Here is a 24,570-nt window from a genome sequence, read left to right on the forward strand (position 1 = left end):
GAACATCAAACCGGTTTAGAACAAGTAAATTATGAGTTACTGATGACATAATTTTCTCTCTTAGATGCACTATTTCATTAATGTATCTAATTTACAAGAATTGTCAGTTGCATCTTGTTTAGCAACAGTTCAAAGCCAAATCTATATCAGAATCTTTTTTATTTTCCTTCTCAAGCTCACACATTTCCCTAGTTCCTCTACACTACAAACCTTAGCAGAATCTTAAACAGCTTTCAAAGCCTGATCTCAGGCCAGTTTGAATTCTCAAAGGCCAATGGTCATGTTTGGGGCCGGTTGGGCAGGGGGGGCGGTTCTGTTTTTGCCTCGGACACTAAAGGGCAGACAAGTAACCAAGCGTCCCATAACCTTCACAGCTGTTTCCTTCACTCTCCAGCCAAAGTTCCTCCCCCTTTAATCCCTCCTTATTCCACTCCAACCTGGCATCATCACAAACAATACCAACAATCAACTTTCACACATTTCATCAGGACACGAGCACCGCGAAGCTTGTCGGTAACTCTGCAATCTTTCCTCAGCTAAACCCTGTTGTTACTTATTTATAGTAGCATGCTTCCCATTGGGCCAAAGTAATTGAAACCAAATGTGTGGAGGCAGTGAGACGGAGAAATCAAGCAGCGGTAGCATCTGGACAGGAGAAACACAGAGCGAGATTTTTTTTAAAAAGTGGAGGAACCCTTTGTCTGCTGTCGGGACACAAACTTTTTTTTTTTTTGGCTCCCAATTAAATCAACTTTTCTATTTGAACAGTGGCAGAATAATCCAACTGAACTGGAACTGAAAGAAAGCATGGCATAGAAAGAAAGATAAAAATAGCTCCGGCACAGACAGAAAACTCGAAGAATGAAGTAGCAGTTCAGATTAAGCGCAACCCTGTCTTTCTGCTGCCAGGAAGTCACATGCGTTTCCTCACACAAAGCACAAGTCAAAAACAATGAGCTGAAAACTTACCATCCTGACCATGGCTGACCAAGTCCAAGCTAGTGCACAAGGGGTGTGACGGCCAGATAAAAGTAGACTCTGACACCCCTTAAAGATGGCATGAGGCCTATTTTTCCTCTGTCTCTCGCTTTCTTTCTTTTTCCGACTGACTCCAGGCAGTTACTTCCAAAGCTGTCAGCTTTTTCCAATAGCAGACGCACAAGCCAAAATCCCTGCCCAGAGTCTGCAGGAATTTCCTGAACTCTCAATCCGGTATCTGCAGCACACGCATGCGACGCTCTGTCTGAGTAACTGCCCCCTGCTTTCTGGCCAGATATAGCCCTAGGAGACACATGGGGGAAGTTAGGGGTTTGATGGCTGGGGTTTTTATTTTAGCACAGCCCCTCACCCTCCATATGTGTGAGTGTATGTGCGCGTGTAGCCATGGGAATTGGAAACGCATTTACTTTTCTACTTGATGTTCCTGCCTGGCTGACTATGAGGGATAAAAATCGCCACAAAAGCTGTTCTTACACTCATTTTCTATGGCATGAAGTCATCAGACTGATGAATAATAGTAATCATTGTTTAGGTCGCCTGCTTTAACTGCCCGGTTCAGCATTAGCAGAATGTTCCATGGGGAGTGTGAAACCAAGAGCATGTGTGCAATCAATACGCAGATGATTAATCGCCGCTAATATTGCTAATTCAGGTGTCGTGGTGGACTGTGGTGTGTGTGTGCGTGTTAAGATGCAAAACATTACCATAATTGTATTCATGCTGTTTTTTTTTACCTTCCTGTGGTGACAAAGAATTGCGTTCGGGTGTTTAGGCTTCAATTTATTCAGGCGGATGTTTGCTTCACACTCTTTGTTGAGGGTTCGAAAAACAACCAATTAGAGTCGGAATTCGGAATCTGGGTTTAGAGGCACCGTTTTCATGTAACCTTGCTGTATAATGTTGTGGCTGTGTCGAATACATTCAACACCAAACCTTGCCATGCTGGGTTGTTGCATAGGTGGATGTGTTTGCTGGATTTACTTGAAAATAAAAGCATGGCAGTTTTTACATAGATGAATATTTTGAGTAAATGATTACATTAAATTGATGTTGGTGCAGCTGTTTACACATTTTGGCTGTAGCTGTATTTTATATACAGTAGTTGCTCTTATACATAAAAATAAATGAATAAAAAAATAAATTATACACACAATTATACTACACCAATTAAATTACTTCAAGTCCAAACACAAATTGATTAAGGTACTTAATGATTTCGTTTAACACATTTAAGTGGATTTAACATAAACAATTAAGGCCCAATCCCAATTGTATTTTTGTTGTTTTCCCAAATAACGCAAAATAATTGTGTTGCTTCAACTCATTTTAAATAAGTAGTTTGAACAAGCAACAAAAGTAATTTTATGAATGTTGGGTTTGTACATTACTTTGTATTTTATTGCATTGTATCATATTGCATGTGTTGTATGTTTTTATATAATTATTATTTACATAAGTAATAATATATTTATATTTCGGGACCTGTAGAGCTGCGCATCGATGGATTTGCTCCTCAGTGTTTGGACTCTCAGTATTGAATATTAAACCACATTGAACTGAGCTAAACTGAACCTAAACTCTGAAAACTGAACTGACACTGTTTCCTATTTACTATTATATTCTATGTAAAGCTGTTTGATGCAATCTACATTGTAAAAGGGCTATCGAAATAAAGGTGAATTGAATTCAATTTATTCTAAATAACATTTATCAACAACACCAAATACTGTTAACTCTCAAAACGAGACACCGGGCATAAGTGAAAGTAAAAGTTAGCCATTTATCAGTGAATATATATAGACTGGACACTTTATTAGGTACACCTTACTAGTACTGGATTGGAGCCGCTTTTGCCTTAAGAAATGCCTTAGTCATTCGTGGCATAGATTCAACAAGGTACTGGAAATATTCCTCAGAGATTTTAGTCCACATTGACATGAAAGCACCACGTAGTTGCTGCAGATTTGTCGGCCACACATCCATTATGCGAATCTTCCATTCCACCACATCTCAAAGGTGCTCAGATTGAGTTCTGGTGACTGTATAGTGAACTCACTGTCATGTTCAATTCAATTCAGCTTTATTTGTATAGCGCTTTTACAATGTAGATTGTGTCAAAGCAGCTTCACATAAATGGTCATAGTAACTGGAACAGTGTGGTTCAGGTTTTAGTGTTTAAGTTCAGTTCAGTTTAGCTCAGTTCAGTGTGATTTAATCATTACTGAGAGTTCAAACACTGAAGAGCCAATTCATCGATGCATAGCTCTACCAATCCTGAACCATGCGAGGCAGTGGCGACAGCGGAGAGGGAAAAAAAACTTCACCTGATGGGAGTGAAGAAAAAAAACCTTGAGGGAACCAGACTCAGTTGGGCACGACCATTTTAATTTCTCCGCTGGCCAAAAGTCTTGTGCAGAGCTTCATTCGCCGTGGTTAGGCAGGAAGATGGCCTCAGCGAAGACTCGTCTGTCCCTGGAACGTCACTGGAATCAGACTCATGTTCTCCACTCCCCACGACCATCAGCGCAGCAGCAGCTCAGGATATGGCCTGGTCCCGGATATGGAATCCTTAAGATCATCAAGATTCAAGATACCAGTTTGAGAATTTTGGCACTTTATGACATGACGAGTTATCCTGCCCTAAGTAGCCATCAGAAGATGGGTACACTGTGATCATAAAGGGATGGACATGGTGAGCAACAATAATCAGATAGGCTGTGGCATTGACACAATGCTCAATTGGTCCAAAAGGGCCCAAAATGATCTAAGAAAATCTCCTCATCATTACATCACTACCACTAGCCTGAACCGTTGATGCAGAACAATATGCATCCATGTTTCCTTGTTGTTGATAGCAAATTCTGTCCCTACCATTCGAATGTCGCAGCGGAAATCGAGACTTATCAGACCAGGCGATGTTTTTCAAGTCTTCCACTGTGCAATTTTGTTGAGCCTGTGCGAATTGTAGCCCATCCACCTCAAGGTTAAACGTGTTGTGCATTCAGAGATTCTCTTCTGCATACCTTGGTTGTAACGAGTGGTTTTTGTTGCCTTTCAATCAGCTTAAACCAGTTGATATTTTCTCTCTTTCGGACCATTTTTTGTGAACCCAAGAGATAGTTGTGCATAAAAATCCCAGTAGATCAGCAGTTTCTGAAATACTCAGACCAGCCCTTCTGACACCAACAATCATACCACATTAAAAGTCACTTAAATCACCTTTCGTCCCCATTCTGATGCTTGGTTTGAACTGCAGCAGATAGTCTTGACCATGTCTGCATGCCTAAACGCATTGAGTTGCTGTCATGTGGCTGATTAGAAATTTACATTAACGAGCAGTTGGACAGGTGTATCTAATAAAGTGGTGATTGTGTGTAGATAAGTCTGTCACATTTTTTTTTTTGTGTGTGTGTACCATATATTGCACCAAAATATGTTGCGATAAAAGATATAGAGTAATTTTAAGATTATTATGCCACTCATCACAATGCAAGAACACCCTTCCAAGAAACACATAACATTTTAGTTTTAAGAATATTTCACTTAATTTTAGTCATTTTAACTTTTTAATAATTAAGCATTGGAATCATAAAAAATGCATATCCTAGATAAATAATAATAATAAACCCAGCAGGCACACAACATCATAAGACATTAATATTAGATCATGATGTCAGGTGACCAAAATTCAATGTCTAGCCAGCATCTAAGCACAATGTTATTTTGACATCCAATAACGACATTAAATGATGTTAATATTTCGTTGATTTTAGGTTGCGTTGGAAAGTAACCAGAATCCAATGTTGAGCCAACATCCTAAATCAACGTCATATTGACATCAAATACTGACATTTATTCATCAGGTATGGCAATCAAAATCTAACGTCTTGTAGATGTCATAGTGGTAACGTTTGCACAACAACAAGCTGTTCCATCATTAGACGTTGATTTTTGGTTGATTTTAGATTGGACGTTGGATATTGACATCTACCTGACCTTGGGTTCTGACGTCAACCCAATTTTCATTTACAAACAAAATGAAACGTCCCCACAACCTTGGGGTACTTCAATCTGATGTTTACACCCTATGCCTATTGGGAATGTTAACAAAAAAAGTGTATATATTGCATCGGTCATGTCCATGTACTTGTATTAAACAATTAGTCATTAAAATAAGGCCTTGGTCATCAAATATCAGTAGGAATAGACAGAAAATACATTTTAATGAAAAAAGGGTAATGCAAAATAAAATTACAAACTACTAAATTATTATATTATTTTTGTTTCTCTTAATTTTTTTGAATTTCATTTAATATGTTTCTTTTACAAATTAATTTTGGTGTACTAATTCTGGACTGTGATCTTAAGTCATTTTGTTAAATTAGCTCTATTTTTGGCTTTGGTACTGACTAATCTAATGTATATATACACATATATTATTGCACAGCATCCTATAGAAAATATTAATTTAAAAGCTAGATCAGTAAGAGATCTGTAAGTGTACTCACTTATGCTGGGCACTGTTCACTCATAAAAAAAGACCATAGTCCTGATTAGTCATTTTGTGAGTTTCCTGCTCCAATTATGTGAATACACATCCTGCGAATGTGATATATTAGTAACTACACAATATGGAAGCACACTGAATGACTGCCAACAATAACACTAGCAACCTGAATTATAAAATCTGCATCAGAAATACCAACTGCGGCCTTCAAATCTAGCAAGCCAAAAGTTCCTCTGAGGATTAGAGCCAGTACAGCTAAAGTAAATAGAACTCAAGCAAAACAACAGGAGGAATAGATGTGTGTTTACTGTAGAAGTAAATTGAATCACTTTCTAGGTTTACCATATTTGGTCAAAACTCATATTGGGATGATGAGATTATGGTTTATTAAAAGCTATTTGTGTTGTAATGTGATACGCATTTGGCAATTCATATCACTTCTGTTTATCTTAAGACTGAAAGAAGTACAAATTTATAAACATCATGCTTAAACAGTAGCTTGCATGTTCATAAGGGTGTGTGAAAATCACTCACAAAATGCCTTATATTCTGATATGTGGTATATAAAGATCACTTTAGAGAAACAGGAAAACTGTAGGACTTTACTAAAAGAGTGGGGAGTAAGACATCACAAAGAAACCTTTGTAGAAATGCAATTGTGATTATGGTAAAGTGTTGCGTAATTACATCTTCTCACAGTGAAAATACTTTAAATCATGCTCCAAAGCCTCTGACAAAGGTATAAATGTAAATTATTATTGCTTGAACTTCAAATAGGAAAAACAGTAGGTTAGAGATCATCTACAAAGTACACATATTCCATCTGCAATGGAAAGGCAGCATTACATGCCACAGATAAAAAACAACCAACCTATCTATCTACCAAACAAACAACCCACCAACCAACCCACCATATGACCCACCTACCCATCAACCAAACAAAACACCCAACCACCCACAAACCAACCAACCAACCAACCAACCAACCAACCAATCCAGGATTGTTTCGTTCTTCAAAACTCATCTGAGACTTGTTGTCATAGTAACAGTTCTAGTAGCTCAAACCTGCATAGGAGCAGATTCATTTCATATAAACAGGATTAGATTGGGTCAGTTCAAGCAAAGATAATACTGAAAGTATGTACCAAATGCTGATATTTTTTTACAGTAGTTACATACACTTAAGAAAATAGCATATATATATATATATATATATATATATATATATATATATATATATATATATATATATATATATATAAATAAAACTTATCCAATCTGCACTCCAAAATAAAAGTAAAAGACTGCCACCAGGTGGTTCAATAGATATGAACTTTTTTAGAAGCAAACTACGTAAAAAAAAAAAAACGTGTTACCTTTACCGATATCAAAATGCTTTTTTGATGCAAAATGAATTTATAAAGTTATTCCTTGCGCCGATTAAAAAAAAACTTGAGTAGGTCTAGGTTACTATAATAAAGAAAATCAGCCTTCCACTTTCCACAACAAACGTGGAAAGTTATTGTGTATCATATTTAACAAACCGTTTACTACAAATTTTATGCAATTTTGCTCACTTGTATAAATGAATATTAATCAGATAATGCCAGTACGCTTCTGTGCCGTCATCGTTGCATTACTGATCATAATTTCGAGGATCGATAGATCTGTCCTTCACAACACACGCACCGATCTCAGATCAGCTCATCCAAACATTTTAATATGATTCGCGAACTTGTATGAAGAACCAAATTTCAGCCCATAAATATATAAACCTTGCACACAATGACGCATACATACCAAGAGGCCCAAGTCAAAAAAAAAAAAAATCGAAAGGCTGATGAATTTTTCATTTGCATGTTGTTGTTTTTTAATGTTTATTAATAACATGTAAACAATGTAACTATTAACTACTATCTTTTTCTTTAGTGGGTTATGAACAAAACATGGTCATTCTAATAGTTTAATCAAAATCATTTTAGATTTTTGGAAACCGTCAAGCTGCTAATTGTTCTTCTGTCACAGTGACACAAGGATGGTTATCTTTTAGAGTATTTATTCAAAACAATGCAGATGATGCAGAGAGATGAAGCAGGTAAGTGGTGTAGCTGAGTGAGAGTGATCTCACACACAGTTCGTATGCAAGCATCAGATCTTCAGTCAAACACCAGATAAACCTAGTCACTTTCCCTTATTCGTTGCATATGCATCCAAAGGTGAAGAGAGACATCTACGGAAGAAGACAAGAGGAAGAGAAGATGAAGTGAACCATCCAACTTCGATTTCAGCCCGTAAGTGAGTAAAGGAGTTGAATATTTATGATGTGTGGTGACTGCGGGTGCAGGTGCAGATAATTAGTAATCTGGTGATTGTTTATGGGTGTGGTGAGTGGTGGATGGTAATGGAGAATGGGTGTGTTTGATTAGGGTTAGAGCTAAACTCTCCAGGACACCGGCTCTCCAGGACCAAGTTTGGACACTCCTGAGCTATGCCATGTTGCACAACTTGCAAGCCTAAGAACACAATGTTTGTAGAAAGGATTTGAAGTTTAATTTGTGTGACTGGATATAGTAAAAATGAAGAGTTCAGATGCAAAAACCTCTAAATGCCTTCTGGAATCTTCTCTAAACTAAGAATTTTTATCAGGCTTCCATGTGTAGGTTCAGTAATTTCACTATTATGGTAAAAATAAGTTATTTTCATGGTCTTTATTGTAAAATAGCTCAACATAAACAAACATTTTCATTTTCGACTGAAATTTCTGATGGACTTAGAGGTTTTTGCATCTAAACACTTCATATGTACAAGCATGAAGTTTATAAATAAACACAATCTTGCTTTAGGTGCACATTGCTGCACAACTTGGCCCATAATGATCTGTTGATTTGCATTTGACATCATAAATATATTTACTTTATAAATGCAGGTTTTTTGACTACCTCTCGAAATGGTCAAAAGTGGACAACCTCAAAACATTTTAGACCACATTTAACATTGTCCACTTTTGATTGGACTAACATTTTTTTTTTAATACCAGATGTAAATTGAGATACATATGACATATGTTTTTGAACGAACTAACAATTTTCAGTCTCATGCGCACACTTCCCATTTGAAATCTGATGAACCAAATACAAATATACCATCTGCGTTTATGATGCACACTATATGCAAATTATCCGTGAACCTACTGAGATTGAGTGTGCATTAAACATATTGCTCTGAAACAGCGCTGTGAGCCCCATAAAGTAAATAGATTATCACATCTTCACACATGCTGTGCATGTAGACTACATACTTAATTTACACATATTAATTTGGTGCTATTAGTGGATTACATCTAGCAATGCACAATGCTCTCCAACTCAACAATTAAATATAAGAAACTTTTCTAAATAAAATTTGCTCCATTTGGTTTCACACTTCACTTATTTCCTAGAACAGAACGATTTCCACAAGGCCGCAGCTGCAGTTCAGAACAATTACGCTGTCAAACGTCAGGAAGTGTTTACATCAAGTACAAGGAAATGTATTTCCAGAAATTACATTATCTAAATCACATCAGCTTGTGTCACAGTGGTTTACGTCACTGCTAGACCATCGGCATGACAGTGTGGTCAGCGGAGATGTTAAACTTGACATGAAAAACACAGGAAAGTCAATATGTGGTAAAAAGAAGGGTGAATGGGGCCCATAAAGTAAACTGAACGTGATTCTTAAAGGAACCCGGGGAACAGAATAGTCAGTGTTCTCCTGTGAGGGACCTCACTTATTAACCATAATGAAATCTGCTTCTTCCATTACCACAGTGGTACCACGGGGGACACACATTAGTCCTGTTTGTGCTGCTGTGTGCATGCAGCCAAACCTAGGCTCATTGGAAACCATGAAATATCAAAGAAATAAACCTGCCTGAATGCATATAATTAACTGCAGTTTCCATTTAAAATTGACTCTTTTGGACTAACTTTTGGTAAACCAAATGTATTTCCTTTCATTAAAATAATGCCTTCAGGTTCAGACTATAAATCAAAAAGGGTTCATGACGGGTTTAAAGGGGTCATGAAATGAGATCTCAACCTTTACCTGAGCTTTTGATATATTGGAGGTGAACACACTAAAAGAAGATCCTGTAAGTTTCAGAGCTGGCAATGTCCTTTTTAATGAAATAACACACTTTATTTATATTGGGTCCGGAAAATGGCAAATCCTGGAATGTACCTATCTATGATGTCATAGGTAAGTTAAAACACTGCCTCCAGACAAAAGAATATCAAACCTTGATTCTATAGCTTCCCTTACTGATTTGAGCAGGGTCAGAGTCAAAATTAAATTATTATTAAAAAATCCGTGCTTATTGCTTTTTCTTTTTTTTTTTTTTTGATGTTTTTACAATAAAAAACAAACATTAACATTATAAATGGATCTCAGATAAATAATAATAATAATAATAATAATAATAATAATAATACAAAAGCATGTTAATGAACTCTGTATGTCTTTTGTTACGCATTGTTCTTTGATTATCTTCTCTTATTCTTCCCTTAATCCTTCAATATAATGCATTGTATGATTGGTAAACTTCACACGTCATTCAGTTTTCTAACTTAACATTGCAGTAAGTAAGTTTGGCACCCAGTGGATAAATTAGGTATTGCATGCCTGGCCAAAGTGCAAGTGCAGGTTTTAACCAGACAAAATTGATTGATTGATTGATTGATTGATTGATTGATTGATTGATTGATTGATTTTGTTTAAAAAAACAACAACAAATGTATAAAAACAGTATGCTGTGATCGACAGTGTCAAATGCAGCACTGAGATTGAGCAGTACCAGCACTCTTAGTTTGGCTGAATCTGTATTTAGCCGTATATCATTGATTATCTTTATAAGAGCGCTCTCTGTACTGTGATGTTCTCTGAACCCAGATTGAAAATTGTCTAAACACCCCCTGAAGTTGTTAACCTGGTTAAAAACAACTTTTTCAAAGATTTTGCCAATGAATAGTAGATTTGAGATTGGCCTGTAATTGCTAAATAGGGTGGTATCCAGGTTGCTCTTCTTCAAGAGGGGTTTAACAACTGCAGTTTTAAGTGAGTTTGGAAAAATCCCTTAAAAGAAGTGAAGCATTTACCACTTTTAGAAAATCCAATTCTAAACAGGTAAACACCGTTTTGAAGAATGATGTGGGGAGCGTGTCAAGACTGCAGGTTGATGTTTTCATAACTTGCACAGTCTCTTTTAAGATTTGATCATTAATTGCGAAGAAATCAGACATAATGTGTGGGTTTGTGAGCCTCTCTATTGTTGCAAAGAGTGTGCAAGCATTATTCAAGTTGCTGTTTATATAGCTTGAAAAGAAAGTCTGCCTAGCAGTGTTTAGTTCCATATTAAAAGCATGAAGACATTCTTTATAGATATTATAATGGACTACTAGTTTTATTTTTCTCCACATACGCTCAGCTTTTCTGCACTTTCTTTTCATCATTTGTACTCTTGGTGACCTTGTCCAAGATCCCTTTTGCCTGCCAGTCATCTTCTTGACTTTAACAGGAGCAACGTCAGCTATGATAATGTTAATTTTAGAGTTAAACAAATCAAGGAGAGAATCAACAGAGTCTGCAGATATACTTGGTGCTAGAGATATGGCCTTTATAAACTGCTCACTATTGTCCTTACTTATGCATCTCTTTCTGACAGAGACAGATCTGTCTTTAATAGCTGGAGTGATCAATATATCAAAGAAAATACAGAAATGATCAGAACATCCTTATCAACAGTCGATGAAATGTGTAAACCCTTAGATATAAGTAGATCAAGAGTGTGTCCACGATTGTGTGTGGGTCCTTGAACATGCTGAGTCAGATCAAAGTGTCAAAAACAGTCATCAGTTCTTTTACAGCATTGAATTCTGGATTATCAATGTGAATATTAAAATCCCCAGCAATACTAAAATAATCAAATTCAGAGGTTACTATTGATAACAGCTCTGTAAAATCATCAATAAAAACTGGAGAATATTTTGAAGGTCTGTAGTTAATGATTAGTAATACAACAACAACAACAAAATCCCCATATTCACATTTAACCATTTGGAATAAAACTGAATATGTTTTTAGCATCATTCACTAAAGATTTCAATATGTGTTGAAAAAATCCCACCAAAAAAAAAAAAAAAACTACTAATTTCCAGAAATATTGCTGTGGGCATATATTTCCAATCAGCTTGGCTTGGTGCTGCCACATGCACTTTACAGTTTCTACTGAACTGCAGTCATGCGCTACCGAAAAGAATTGCGATGCTGTTTAACATTTGAATGCCTTAGGAAAACTTCTGCGAAGCAAAGCAATCGTTCGCGCAGCTGCTTTGAGTAAAACCTTTATCAGATCTGATGTCTGTGTTTTGATACAGTGCGAAACTGTCACGCATAGACCAAGCATTAAGAAGACAGATTTCATATCGGCACAGCTGAGGACACAAAAACTCGGCCGTTCTATCAAAACAAGCCTGCGGGGTGGAAATGCTATTAGCCTGTGTTAATCAAAATGCCTGCCGCTGCATCAGGCGTTCCCTTCTACAGTTTGGGCAAAACATATTGCCGTCATTATGCAAAGCTGCTTTTCTGGGTCAAAGTGCTGATTGTTCCTCAGAAGCTGTGAATGATCAACATGACAAGTCTGGCATGGCAAGACAAGGCAGCAAGACTGTGGGCAAGTCATCTTGGGAGAGAGGATAAAGGGGAGGACTTGAATTTTTCAGCCGTCTGACACAAGCGAAGCTGCTGTTAAATGTTCCTTGGCACTGTAACCATTGCTTAACTGTTCAGTGGGTCAAAAGTGAGAAGGCCCCTTTTTTCTGACTTTGTTGTTATAAGGATGAATGAACAGCTCCCAGGTATTTGGACACATTCGAGTGTGCAAGGTTGAACAGACTATCTGTAAACGGAAATTCAGTCAGCATAGGAAGAACCCATATTAAATATTTATTTTCCACATCTTTAGAGAAAATGTTGTCATTCAAATACAAGTCAAATATATATTTATTATATATAATATATATTTATTGCCAATAAAACCTATTTATATGTAAATAGTTGACCAAATGATTGGTGAAAAAAAATTATAATTTCAGTTTTTAGGTGAAAATTCTGATATTTAAATCTAAAAGTTTACAAACTATTGACTAAAAATGCTGGGTTAAGTAAACCTAATTTTAGGTAAAAAACGGACAAACCCTAAAACTTTTAAATTTGGATTTGGATTTCTTTAAACACACCAAGGATATAGTGGTGCGTCAAAATGTTTGTGGTTTTATTTCCAGAGAAATGTGCAATAAATAAATATTGATGAGTGTATGATCTATGCACCAAAATCCAGCCGATTCGAATGTTATCCCTCGATTAAATGGGCTTTATCAGTGGTTATGATAGATATGGGACATTAGGGGTCTTCTTAGCCAACTGGTAGGCTCAGAGGGCTGTAATCATGCATCTGAATGGTTAATTAGCTATAATTATTTATATAATTTATTAAATTTCCCATTTATTGTATTTTATTAACATCTACTCCTACCCTAACCATAAACACAACCGTCACTGTAATGTGAAAACAGACCTGGATCTGGAGTCTTCTCTATTAGAATAGCTGATTAACCATGATAATTATTTAGATTATTGATTCAACTTCCCATTAATTGTATTTGATTAACGTCTACCTACCCCTACCCTTACCCTAAACCCAACCATCACATCTGGATCTGGAATCTTCTCTATTAGTGTAGCTGTTTAACTATGTGGATTGATTAATTGATTGATTGATTAAATGATTGATTTCATATTATACTTATTTGTTGTTTGTTTGTGCATGTGATTATTTATTTATTTATTTACTTATTTATTTGTGCACAATTTATTTGTTTGTTTATTATTTATTTATTTATTTATTTATTTATTTATTTATGCATTTATTTAGCCTCACACATGGATGGATGATTACAGCCTTCAGAGCCTACCAGTAGGCACACAGTGCCCCTACTGGCCCATATCTATCAGCTAATAACCATAGGTAAAGCTCATTAAATGGAGTCATAACATTCGAAGCAGGTGTCAAAGTCAAACAACGCAGAAGAGCGTGCATACGATTAAACTATGCATTTAGTTGACAAAAATAACCCAGCATAATATATACATTATATTTGTCCTTATGTATCCACAGCTGAAATAACCCAGCATTTGTAGAGTGTGGATATCCACACTAACACAATAGTGTACTTTGCCCTGGTTTAGTGATATTCTGTCCATGTGGTTATAATTTAGTTTAAAATAAATAAATAAATACATACATAAATAAATAAATAAATAAATAAATAAATAAATAAATAAATAAATAAATAAATAAAAACAATAATTTTCTTGGCGAGGCAGTGGCGCAGTAGGTAAGGCTGTCGCCTCAATGAACAATGAACCGCCAACTTATACAGCAAGTTTTTATGCAGCGGATGCCCTTCCTGCCGCAACCCATCTCTGGGAAACATCCACACAAACATTCACACACACACTTATACACTACGGACAATTTAGCCTACCCAATTCACCTGTACCGCATGTCTTTGGATTGTGGGGGAAACAGGAGCACCCAGAGGAAACCCACTTGAACGCAGGGAGAACATGCAAACTCCATACAGAAACATCAACTGAGCCAAGGCTTGAACCAGCGACCTTCTTGCTGTGAGGCGACAGCACTACCTACTGTGCCACTGCTTCGCCCGCACTTATTTATTTATCTATTTATTTATCTATGTGTGCACTATCTATTTGTTTGTTTGTTTTTTATTTATTTGTTTTTTATTTATTTGTGAATTTATCTATCTATCTATCTATCTATCTATCTATCTATCTATCTATCTATCTATCTATCTATCTATCTATCATCTGTCTGTCTGTCTGTCTGTCTGTCTGTCTGTCTGTCTGTCTATCTATCTATTTAAGCCTATGTTGCATCTAATGATTTTTGAGAGGCAACTTAAAAACCATAGTTTGCTAAGCTACTGTATAAGCAAAGAAGTCATAAAAATGAGAACATATAACTGACAAATCTTATCATTTATAACCTTTTTTTCTGGCACAAAACAATAATAATATTAATAATTGGAAATTATTGATTAAGTTAGGAAACTAAAAAATATCATAATTTACATAACCAAGCTGAAAGATGGGTATAAACAGTAGATCATCAATGGGTAATTTGTTGTGATTGTGTTAATCAATGACTCATGGAAATAAAAGTCACTTAAATGACTTATTAGTGTAAAAAAAAAAAAAAAAAAAAACAGCATTTAGAAATTGGGAAGAAAACTCATTTATCTTCACCATCCAACTGCCTTTGAAGTTAGAATCCTAACTGATGTTGAAAGATTAGTGCAGTAAAATCAACTGTTACCATAGAATTTATTATTATGCGGCTATTTAAATCCTATTATTGCCTCCTTTGGAAAGAACACTCTTACTGCTGCTTAATTTTGCTAATATTAGTTTTTAGAATCATGCTGCCTAACATTTGGAACAGCTTCAGCGCCAAAAGCGTGCCCATGATGTCTTAAAACATTCACTAGGTTTTGGAAAAGAGTACTAGCACATCCTTCATACCATCTGCCCCAGCCATATGTACTCACACTCATCCACACGCATGTACAAATTCTGCCACACTATTATTCCAATATCTGACAGCTCTACAGATTTAGACTACAAAAGCTCCTTGTACACTGTTAGAGTTTGAAACTTTTGTTACAGTTCTTTACATTGAAAAAGCACAGTAAAGTACCACATACATTTTACAGTTAATTACTGCAATATGCACTGTATTATGGGTAATTTTAAACTTGTACAGTAAATTTATGTTGAAGACATTAATTTAAAATCTTGTACAACAAAATTAATTTATGATAGATTGAAGAATGGAAATCATTATTGTAAACCATATAAAAAATGAATAGTTAAAATACCATTGTACATTATCTTGTCACTTGTTTGGATTGATTTAATTTATTGAAATCAATAGTAAATACTAAAATAAAGGTTTAGTACTGCCAGTGTAAAATGTAAATAAATTACAGTAAAAGTACTGTAAAAATGTCATATTGTAAAATGAAAAAATGCTAAAGGGCATTTTAAAGATCTTCCAATAAGGCTATTTTACTGCATACCAGTCAACATAGGGATGTGAAAATCAGGGATACAGTATGTCCACCAAAATAATGACGCGCCCACCCCCTTAATAAATCCCCAAATTATTAAATATGTTGGCTAAATAGTCAGCAATATGTTTATAATTATTATTTACAAAAAAATAAAATAAAAAAAATAAATGGTATACATTAGCAGCAAATAAATTAATTAAAAATGTATAGCTATTATAAAGAAATACAATCAAGTTATCAAATCTCATTAATATTTTCTTTACCCTATACCTTACACATTCTGATTTAAGAGCAACAAATGAATCTCATTTCTTGGGTTTTTACATTACATAAAAAAAGGTGTTTAAAATGAAGAGTTTGGTTGCAAAACACGATAAACGCCATTGTTTGACATTTGGATTTTATTATTGGAAATCACTGTTCAGATGTACCTTAATCTAATTGTGAATTGCTGCCATTAATAACATTTAAGACTGTACATTTTAGGTCTTGTACAAAATGTATTTTTTTACAAAACACGATATCCGCCAGACCAGTTTCTTTACAAAGTGCGATATAACAGCTATAGAATGTTTAGCATGCTGCGCGAGCTCAACATCCCCTGGCCTGGGAAGAGAGTCAACGCCGGTGAAGTGCTCGGAGTTTGCTCATTGATTTAGCAATAGAAGATGAAGATGATAGGATGATAAGCGGGATAGAACTGTAAAATAAGGGAGAATCCCGGGAAAAACGGGAGGGTTGACAGGTATGTTTTACTGTAAAATGAAAACAGATATACAAGAAAGTTACTGTAAAGCGGCAGTGGTAAATGGCTGGCAACAGTACTACCAGTAAGTTACCACAATAATACAATAAAACTTTTAACAGCATCCTTATTTCAAGCAAAAAAAAAATTATATTGACCTTGTTTAAAGGATACAATAGTATGCAAGATCAAGATTGTTTAGGACTATTTAGTTTTTTTACATAGTAAAGCTTGTAGTTATGTATTTCTCCTGCACATTTAGCTTAATTACATTTTGAGACTGTATTTAAGATTAGCATAGCATAGCAAAGCTAACACTTTTATCTGTAATATACATATATATATAATTTATGTTTTCCCAATGAAAAATAACTCAATCACACTTACAATATATTTGTTTTTTAGTGACAAAATATATACAGTTATGTTTTGCTGCAAGCTTCAGTATTTTGAGAAACAACAAGTAATGATTTTGCAGTGTAACTACTGCCAAGTGTTATTTTCAACAAAAGATTGTGGACTATGCATGTGTTAGTGCTTTTTTTTTTAGAGTTTTTGCTTTGTTTCTAGTCAGTATATCTATATTAATTCTTGTCTTGTTTTCAGAAACAATGTCAAAACCAAGTGAGTTTTTTCTTAAAACAAGCTAAACATTCTTGTTTTCTCTTTTATGTGCCAAAACTTTCTTCAGTTAAACAAAGAGAAAACTGTCATTGGGTTTGGGAACAGAGATGAGGTTCTCAAGGTGAATGTGTACCTTGGCTCTAAGGGTCAATCAACAAAAAATAAGATCAAAAATGGTGTGACTCTGGAGTCAGATCTGAATATCAATAGTCATGTCAAAGCAGTGAGTAAATCAGCATACTACCATCTCGAAAACATTGCAAGAATTAGATGCTTTGTTTCCTGTGAAGTCTTAGAGAAACTTGTTCATACTTTTATCAGCACCAAGGTGGATTACTGTAATGGTCTTCTCAAAAAGACAGTCAGATAGTTGCAGCTCAACCAGAAGGCTGCGGGCAGGATTCTGACTTGAACCAGAAAATCAGAGCACATCACACCTGTCCTCAAGTCTCTACACTGGCTCACAGTAACATTCATAATAAATTTTAAAGTATTACTACTTGTCTATAAATCCCTAAATGGCCTAGGACCTCAATACATTCCAGAAATGCTCACTAAATACAAACCTAATAGATCACTCAGATCTTTAAAATCATATAAACTAGAAATTCTAAGAGTCTAGTCAAAGGCAAGTCATGAGTCTGGAATCAGCTTCCAGAGATAATCAGATGTGCTCCAACATTGGGCACATTCAAATCAAGACTGTAAACACATCTGTTCAGCTGTGCCTTTACTAAATGAGCACTGTGCTACGTTCGACAGATTACACTATAGTGTCTTTCTTTTCTTTTTTATTGTTTCATAACCTATTTTAACACATTTTAATCAGTTTTTAATCAGGTTTATTGTTTGTTTTTATTTTCTTATACTTGTCTCTTTTAATTCGGTTTATGTAAAGCACTTTAAATTCCCACTATGTATCTAAAAACTGCCTTGCCTTTGAAATCAGAATATTTTGCTTACCCCATAGGCAATTATTTAGCTTGTTTTAAGAAAAAAACTTAATTTTGGCATATTATTTCTGAAAAGAAAATTTCATTTGTACAATAATCTTGCTTAGTTTTTAACTTATGCTAAGTTTAAATGCTTCGCTTAAATGCTTCGCTTATTTTAACACTATGACAATTCTTAAGTAGGAATTCTTAAATTCTTAAATAGGAATTGTCTAGTTAATAACTTTAGTTTTAAGACATTGTCACACAAAATAAGAAAGGTAAACTGTATAAAAAGCAATCCACAAGCTAGTTTTAAGATTATTAGACTAAACACAGCAAAGAATTAGTGTCATGATACTTATTTTAGGACATTTCTTTCCTTACCAAAGCCTATTTAAGCTGAAACTATTGCAAAATCTTAACAATTACATCTCACTGCACTAGCAGATAATTTGACTTGTTTCTAGTCTGTATCTTCTTAAACCATTCATTTATTTCTCATATTTAGATGGTTATTTTTTTTACCAGTATACCCAGGCACATGCAGTCTAGGGACAGCGGTCTATTTGCAAAAGGAAAATCGATTGCTCAGCAAATAGCATTTCTGGCAACAAATCTGCTTGCCAGTGTCCTGACAAACCTGCCCGTGTCAAAGAACCGACCGCCACATCTATAAGCACTCAATACGTAATTGAGGTCTAGGGATTGGAGGAAGCAATGCTAACAAAGATCCAGAAGCAGCAGTCGGTGTGTAAACAGGAGTCCCGCTGGTAGATAAAGACAGGAAAGATATTATGCTGCCTAAATGCTACAGGGCTTTCCCTGGGGTGTGTGGTCCTTAGCCCGTTTACACTTCAGCTCACTTGCACAGTCACATGTATTTTGTAATTAGGTAAGGTAAGTACGCAGCTGGGCATAAATGAGTGTTCATGGCCATGTATAATCAGGGGAACATACACAGTGGTCAACAGTCACATGACGAGGGGTGTTGTTTAAAGAATTTAAAAAAAAATGCTTTCGATGTTCATTTACAGACAAATATCACAGCACTGAAGAAAGTCAACAAATGCAGAGAATCACCATTGGACATCACTTATAAGACTTTCAATGACCATCATTAATTCATTTGTTTTCCTTTGGCTTAGTCTCTGATTTATCAGAGGTTCCCACAGTGGAATGAACCGCAAACTATACCAGCATGTGTTTTATGCTTGCCTTTCCAGCCGCAACCCATTACTAGGAAACATCCATACACTTTTACTTTCACACATGCACTATGGTCAATTTAATTCATTCAGTTCACTTAAAGCCCATGTCTTTGGACTGTGGGAAAAACCGGAAGACCTGGGGTCTGTTCTTCGTACCTGGATTACTCAGTTAGTTGGATTTGGTTGTTAACGATTTGACATGATCCAGGATGGTTTCGTTCTTCAAAACTCATCTGGGAGTTGTTGTCATAGCAACAGATCTGGTAGATCAAGCCTGCTGGGGTGGAGGCTTATTGCATATGAACAGGATTAGCTCGGGTTAGTTTAAGCAAAGATAATACTGAAAGTATGTACCGAATGCAGAATTTTTATTTTTTTTTTTACAGTAGTAATATATGGGTTATATTCACTTGGGAAAATAGTAAAATAATAATTTAAAAATATATATATATACACATTTAGAATTTATAATAATGAATACTATTTTATATTAAATTATTAATAATATTTATCTTTATATACATATAAGTTAAAAATCTATACAAAAGTTATTGCATATCAAATTTAACAAACAGTTTACTACAAATTTATGTAATTTTGTTCACATGGATTATTGAACATTAATCAGACGTCAGTACGCTGCTGTGCTGTCAGCCAATCGTTGCATTGCTGATCATGATTTCAAGGATCGATAGATCTGTCCTTCACAACACATGCAGAGATCTCAGATCAGTTTATCAAGACATTTTAATCTGATTCACAAACTTGTTTGAAGAACCAAATTACCCAGAGATCAGTTGTCAAGATTAAAAGATCCAGTATCTACCAAATCATCTTAGATCCTTTAAGCGAGGTACGAAGAACTGACACCTGGAGGAAACTCACGCTAACATAGGGAAAACCTGCAAACTCCAAACAGAAAACAACAGCAAGAGAATGATCTAAGTTTAAAAAAGAAAAAGAAAAAAAAACATATTTAGAGATGCATATAAAAATATATCCCTTTTAAAACTAATATAGGTACAGTATATACATTCCGTTGGTGGGTGGCTTCTGCTAACATCTCGGTTACTGTCATAACCCTCATTCCCTAAAGGGTCGAACTGAGACGTTATGAGGAATCACCAGAAGAGATTCCGACATACCTTGGAGTTCCCGAACTGAAAGGGAACATCTTGGTCACTGTGCATCCCTCATTCCATGAAGGAACAACATTGTCGGAACAACATTATAACGTCATTCCGACATAACGTTTGACAAAAGTGAAGTGTTTTGCAATGCAAAACTTATTTTGAAAGATGTCCATTAAGACTGAAATGTAGCTTTTAGCCCTAGTTCTACGAGGAAGACGTAGGGCTCTATTTTGACGATCCATGCGCAAAGTGCAAAGCGCAGGGCGTAAACGTATTAGGGGCGTGTCAAAATACACTTTTGCTAATATAAGGATGGAAAAATACACTTTGTGCTGTTTCGCATGGACTGAAATGGTTGAGATTATTTTCTTAATGAGTTATAGGTGTGTTTTGAGCAGCCTGATCTCACGAGAAAACGTAAGTATTTTACGTTTTGCCAGTTTAGTGGCTAATTCGTACGAATTCGTACGAGTTCAGTCGTACGAAATGGTACGATTTTAAAAAGGAGCCGTGGCAGCTGACCCCACCTCTAACCCCAACCGTCATTGGGGGATAAGCAAATCGTACTATATTGTACGAATTAGATCGTACGAATTCATACGAATTAGCCACTAAATGAAAAAGTTACGAATTGCCGTGAGATTGTGTTGGTTTTGAGAATAAATCAATCAGAGTCTCATCTCATCACGCATTGACTACTGTAATGCTCTTTTCATTGGCCTGCCTGCCAGCCTCATCTCCAGATTACAGTATATTTAAAACTCTGTGGTTAGAATACTCACTCATACCAAACGTTCTGCTCACATAACCCCAATCTTGTACGACCTCCATTGGCTCCCAGTTGCATATCGCATTAAATTCAAAAATCTCCTTGCATTTAGATCTCTAAATAGCCTAGCTCCCTCCTATCTCTTGTCCCCTACACCCCAACTCGTTCATTACGTTCCGCTGACTCTTGCCTTCTCGCTGTCCCTCAGTATCCCCTCACTTCAATGGGGGGAAGATCATTAGTGTTAATGCACCAAAACTCTGGAACTCTCTACCACGCTCACTCTGCTGTTCTAATAATATCTCTGAATTCAAAATCTTACGTAAGACTCACTTATTTTCTGAATGCTTCGCTTCTGATCTGCCAAACTGACCACTTTATCTGATCCATCTCCACTCTGCTCATTTGTCTCCTAGGTCTTTTTTGTGTAATTACAGTTTGTTATATTTGACTTCATGTATGTTTGTTTTATCTTTTTTGTCGGATTCCTTGTAAAGTGTCCTTAAGCTCTGGAAAGGCGCTATATAAATAAAAATTATTATTATTATTATTATTATTATTATTATTATTATCTCCCATTCTTTAAGAGCCAGTTGTGCTGTGCCAAAGCGCAATTGCTATTTACTTGACGACTTTGTAAGTGGAAAAACTGACCATTTCACTAGCAAGAAAACAGTTAAACAGAGCATCTGCAGCACGAGAATGAGAGAAAAGCCTCGTTATCTTCTTTCACTTTCACTCGGAAACCTTGTACGCACAGACGTCAGTTAGCTTATAAATAATTAATTTTGTTTGTTAAGCGCAAAAATTTGTTTCAAAACTATTTTTAAATTCAGTTTTAAGTACCAGCAAACGAATAAATGAACAATAATAATGAAGTGTGGTCAAAAAACTGAGTTTTTCAAATACACATGCTATGCCATATATGGTCAAAAACTTGACAGGTGGGGATTGTCTTTCTTACTCAGACTTGGAAAATGACAGCTCTGTTTATTTTCAAGGCTTTCGTTTGTTAAATAAAACTAACATAATTAGCACCAGCTCAGAGGTAATGAAGCAAACAGCAGGATTCAGAAGTCTCCAATAAATGAGCGTTATAAAATGAATTAAAATGTTTTCTAAGGTGCAAAGAGAAACATATTTACAAACTAAAAAGCTGATGCAATAACCTTAGAAATCTATAATGCCTGGAGAAATATTTCAGTGTTATTTCTATAATGTATATCACTACCTGACTAATGTCTTGTCGTCCATCTCAGTTGTAAGAGCAATAAATAATAACTTGACTTCTTGTTAATCCTTTGGAAAAGTGGCAGAAGGTCGATTTTTCAGATGAATCATCTGTTGAACTGCATCCAAATCATCACAAATACAGCAGAAGACCTTTTGTAACTATAGCATGGATCTAAATTTCTTATAGGATTTAGTCAAGTTTGGTGAAGGAAAAAGATCATGGTTTGGGGTTACATTCAGAAAGGTGGTGTGCGAGAGATCAGCAGAGTAGATATTTGAGTCTATACTAGACATTATTTCCGACAAGACTTTTGTCTAAGCAAAGTCAAACCTTACTGTCCAAATTAAATAATTAAAAATCAAGGCATGATCATATTTTGATTTGGTATAACACACATAATCTTTTGCCCTTCACTTCTGATATATGATTAACTGGAAGTCAAGTTATTATTTGTTCATAAAACTTGGATAGGTGACAAGACTTTTGTCATGTAGGGTACATGTTTTCACATTTTATTTTTTCATTTTAAAATAATTTGCATGCAATAAAATCTGTAATTAATTACTGTATTTACATTTAGAACTACAATGTTTATTCATCAGATACATCTTTAAACCCTAATCTTAACCATATAAGTGTTGTGGAATACAATATGAACACAAGTACATGGTGCTTATTCCTGTATTTATTTATTTATTTATTTATTTATTTATTTATTTATTTGCTTGCTTGCTTTTTTTTGTTGTTGTTGCTGCCTAGTATGTAAGGAAACTTAATGTAAAGTGGGATCACAAACTAGATGCTAATGCATTTACTAAATTATATTATTATTTTATTTTTTTAATTTACTAAAAAATAATTTATTATACAACAGTTTACCATATTAAGATATAGTTAACCAAAAATGATGACCAAATAATCAATTTTTTTGTCATGTGGAATCTCTCCTAAATTTACACATTTACACTATAGAGCAGCTGTGCAGCTCTGTAAAATGAATCCACAACTTGTATGTGAAAAGAAAACGATTCCAGTAGCAAAGGGTTAGACAACTCTCTCGTATTCACTCATAACATGTAATCACCATTCAGCCTCAAACTCCACCAGCTCTCATTTCCTTCCTGAAGAAGATGCCAACGTGCCCGCGCAGGCGGCCAAGTGTAATCTGCTCAGCCTTTTGAGGGCTGTGCAGTCATGGTAATCAATGTTTTGTCAGCAAAATAAACACAAATCAGTTTTGTGCAAGGTGATTAAAGCCATCAGAAAGAATGAGGAGCTTCTGCAGCACTCAAGCTGGCGCGATTCAACGTCTTTAAAGGCCATCACAGAATAAATCTGGAGTCCTCAGGTCTAATCAGCCTCTGATTCTCCTGGAGTGTAATAGAGTCTAATTACACCCCTTGGAGGCAGTGTGGGAACTTTTACAGTGTTGCTCGTGGTGGGAGGTTATAAAGAATGTAGAGAAAAGGGGAAGGAAAGAATAAAGATGATGAAATCAAGTGTTACTAGTAATTAGTCCCAAACAGCAGTTGCACACATTTTCTGTACTCATTGTCTCAGTAACTGATGTAAAAATTAAGTTAAGGTCAGAATTATTAGCCTCCCTGAATTATTAGACCATTTGTTTCTTTTTTTTCCTCCCCAATTTCTGTTTAACGAAGAGAAGATTTAATCAACACATTTCTAAACATAATAGTTTTAATAACTCATTTCTAACAACTGATTTATTTTATCTTTGTCATGATAACAGTAAATAATATTTGACTAGATATTTTTCAAGACACTTCTACACCGCTTAACGTGACATTTAAAGGCTTAACTAGGTTTATTTAGTTAACTAGACAGGTTATGGTAATTAGGCAAGTTATTGTAAAACGATGGTTTGTTCTGTAGATTACTGAGAAAAAAATATAGCTTAGAGGGGCTAATAATTGTGTCCCAAAAATGGTGTTTTAAAAAATTAAAAACTGCATTTATTCTAGCCAAAATAAAAACAAATAAGACTTTTTTTTCCTTGCTCTGTTAAGCATCATTTGGAAAATATTTTAAAAAGAAGAAAAACAAAAATTGAAGGGGGCTAATAATTCTGACTTCAACTGTAGGATGTGTATTTTATGTCTGATTTAAACATATAGTTAAAACTTTTTCAAAATGCAATTAAAATGTGAAAAACTTTACTCGGATGCTTTGCACTTTTTATTCATTCATGTAATGATATCT

The 24,570-nt window shown here is 35.2% G+C and overlaps 1 protein-coding gene across 6 annotated transcripts in view; it reads right to left on the reverse strand.

Moving 5' to 3' along the window:
• Positions 1-24,570, reverse strand: part of sgcd (sarcoglycan, delta (dystrophin-associated glycoprotein)) — a 377,956-nt gene that overhangs the window by 193,405 nt on the left and 159,981 nt on the right. The window contains exon 1 of one of the 6 annotated variants that reach the window (XM_073934267.1): positions 970-1,249. The exons of 4 other annotated variants lie outside the window; for them this stretch is intronic. In XM_073934267.1, the coding sequence (XP_073790368.1) occupies positions 970-981 (12 nt within the window). In that variant the 5' untranslated portion in view covers positions 982-1,249. 6 annotated transcript variants of the gene reach the window in all.

This window comes from Danio rerio, chromosome 21 (assembly GCF_049306965.1).
Source record: "Danio rerio strain Tuebingen ecotype United States chromosome 21, GRCz12tu, whole genome shotgun sequence".
Classification (NCBI taxonomy): Eukaryota; Metazoa; Chordata; class Actinopteri; order Cypriniformes; family Danionidae; genus Danio; species Danio rerio.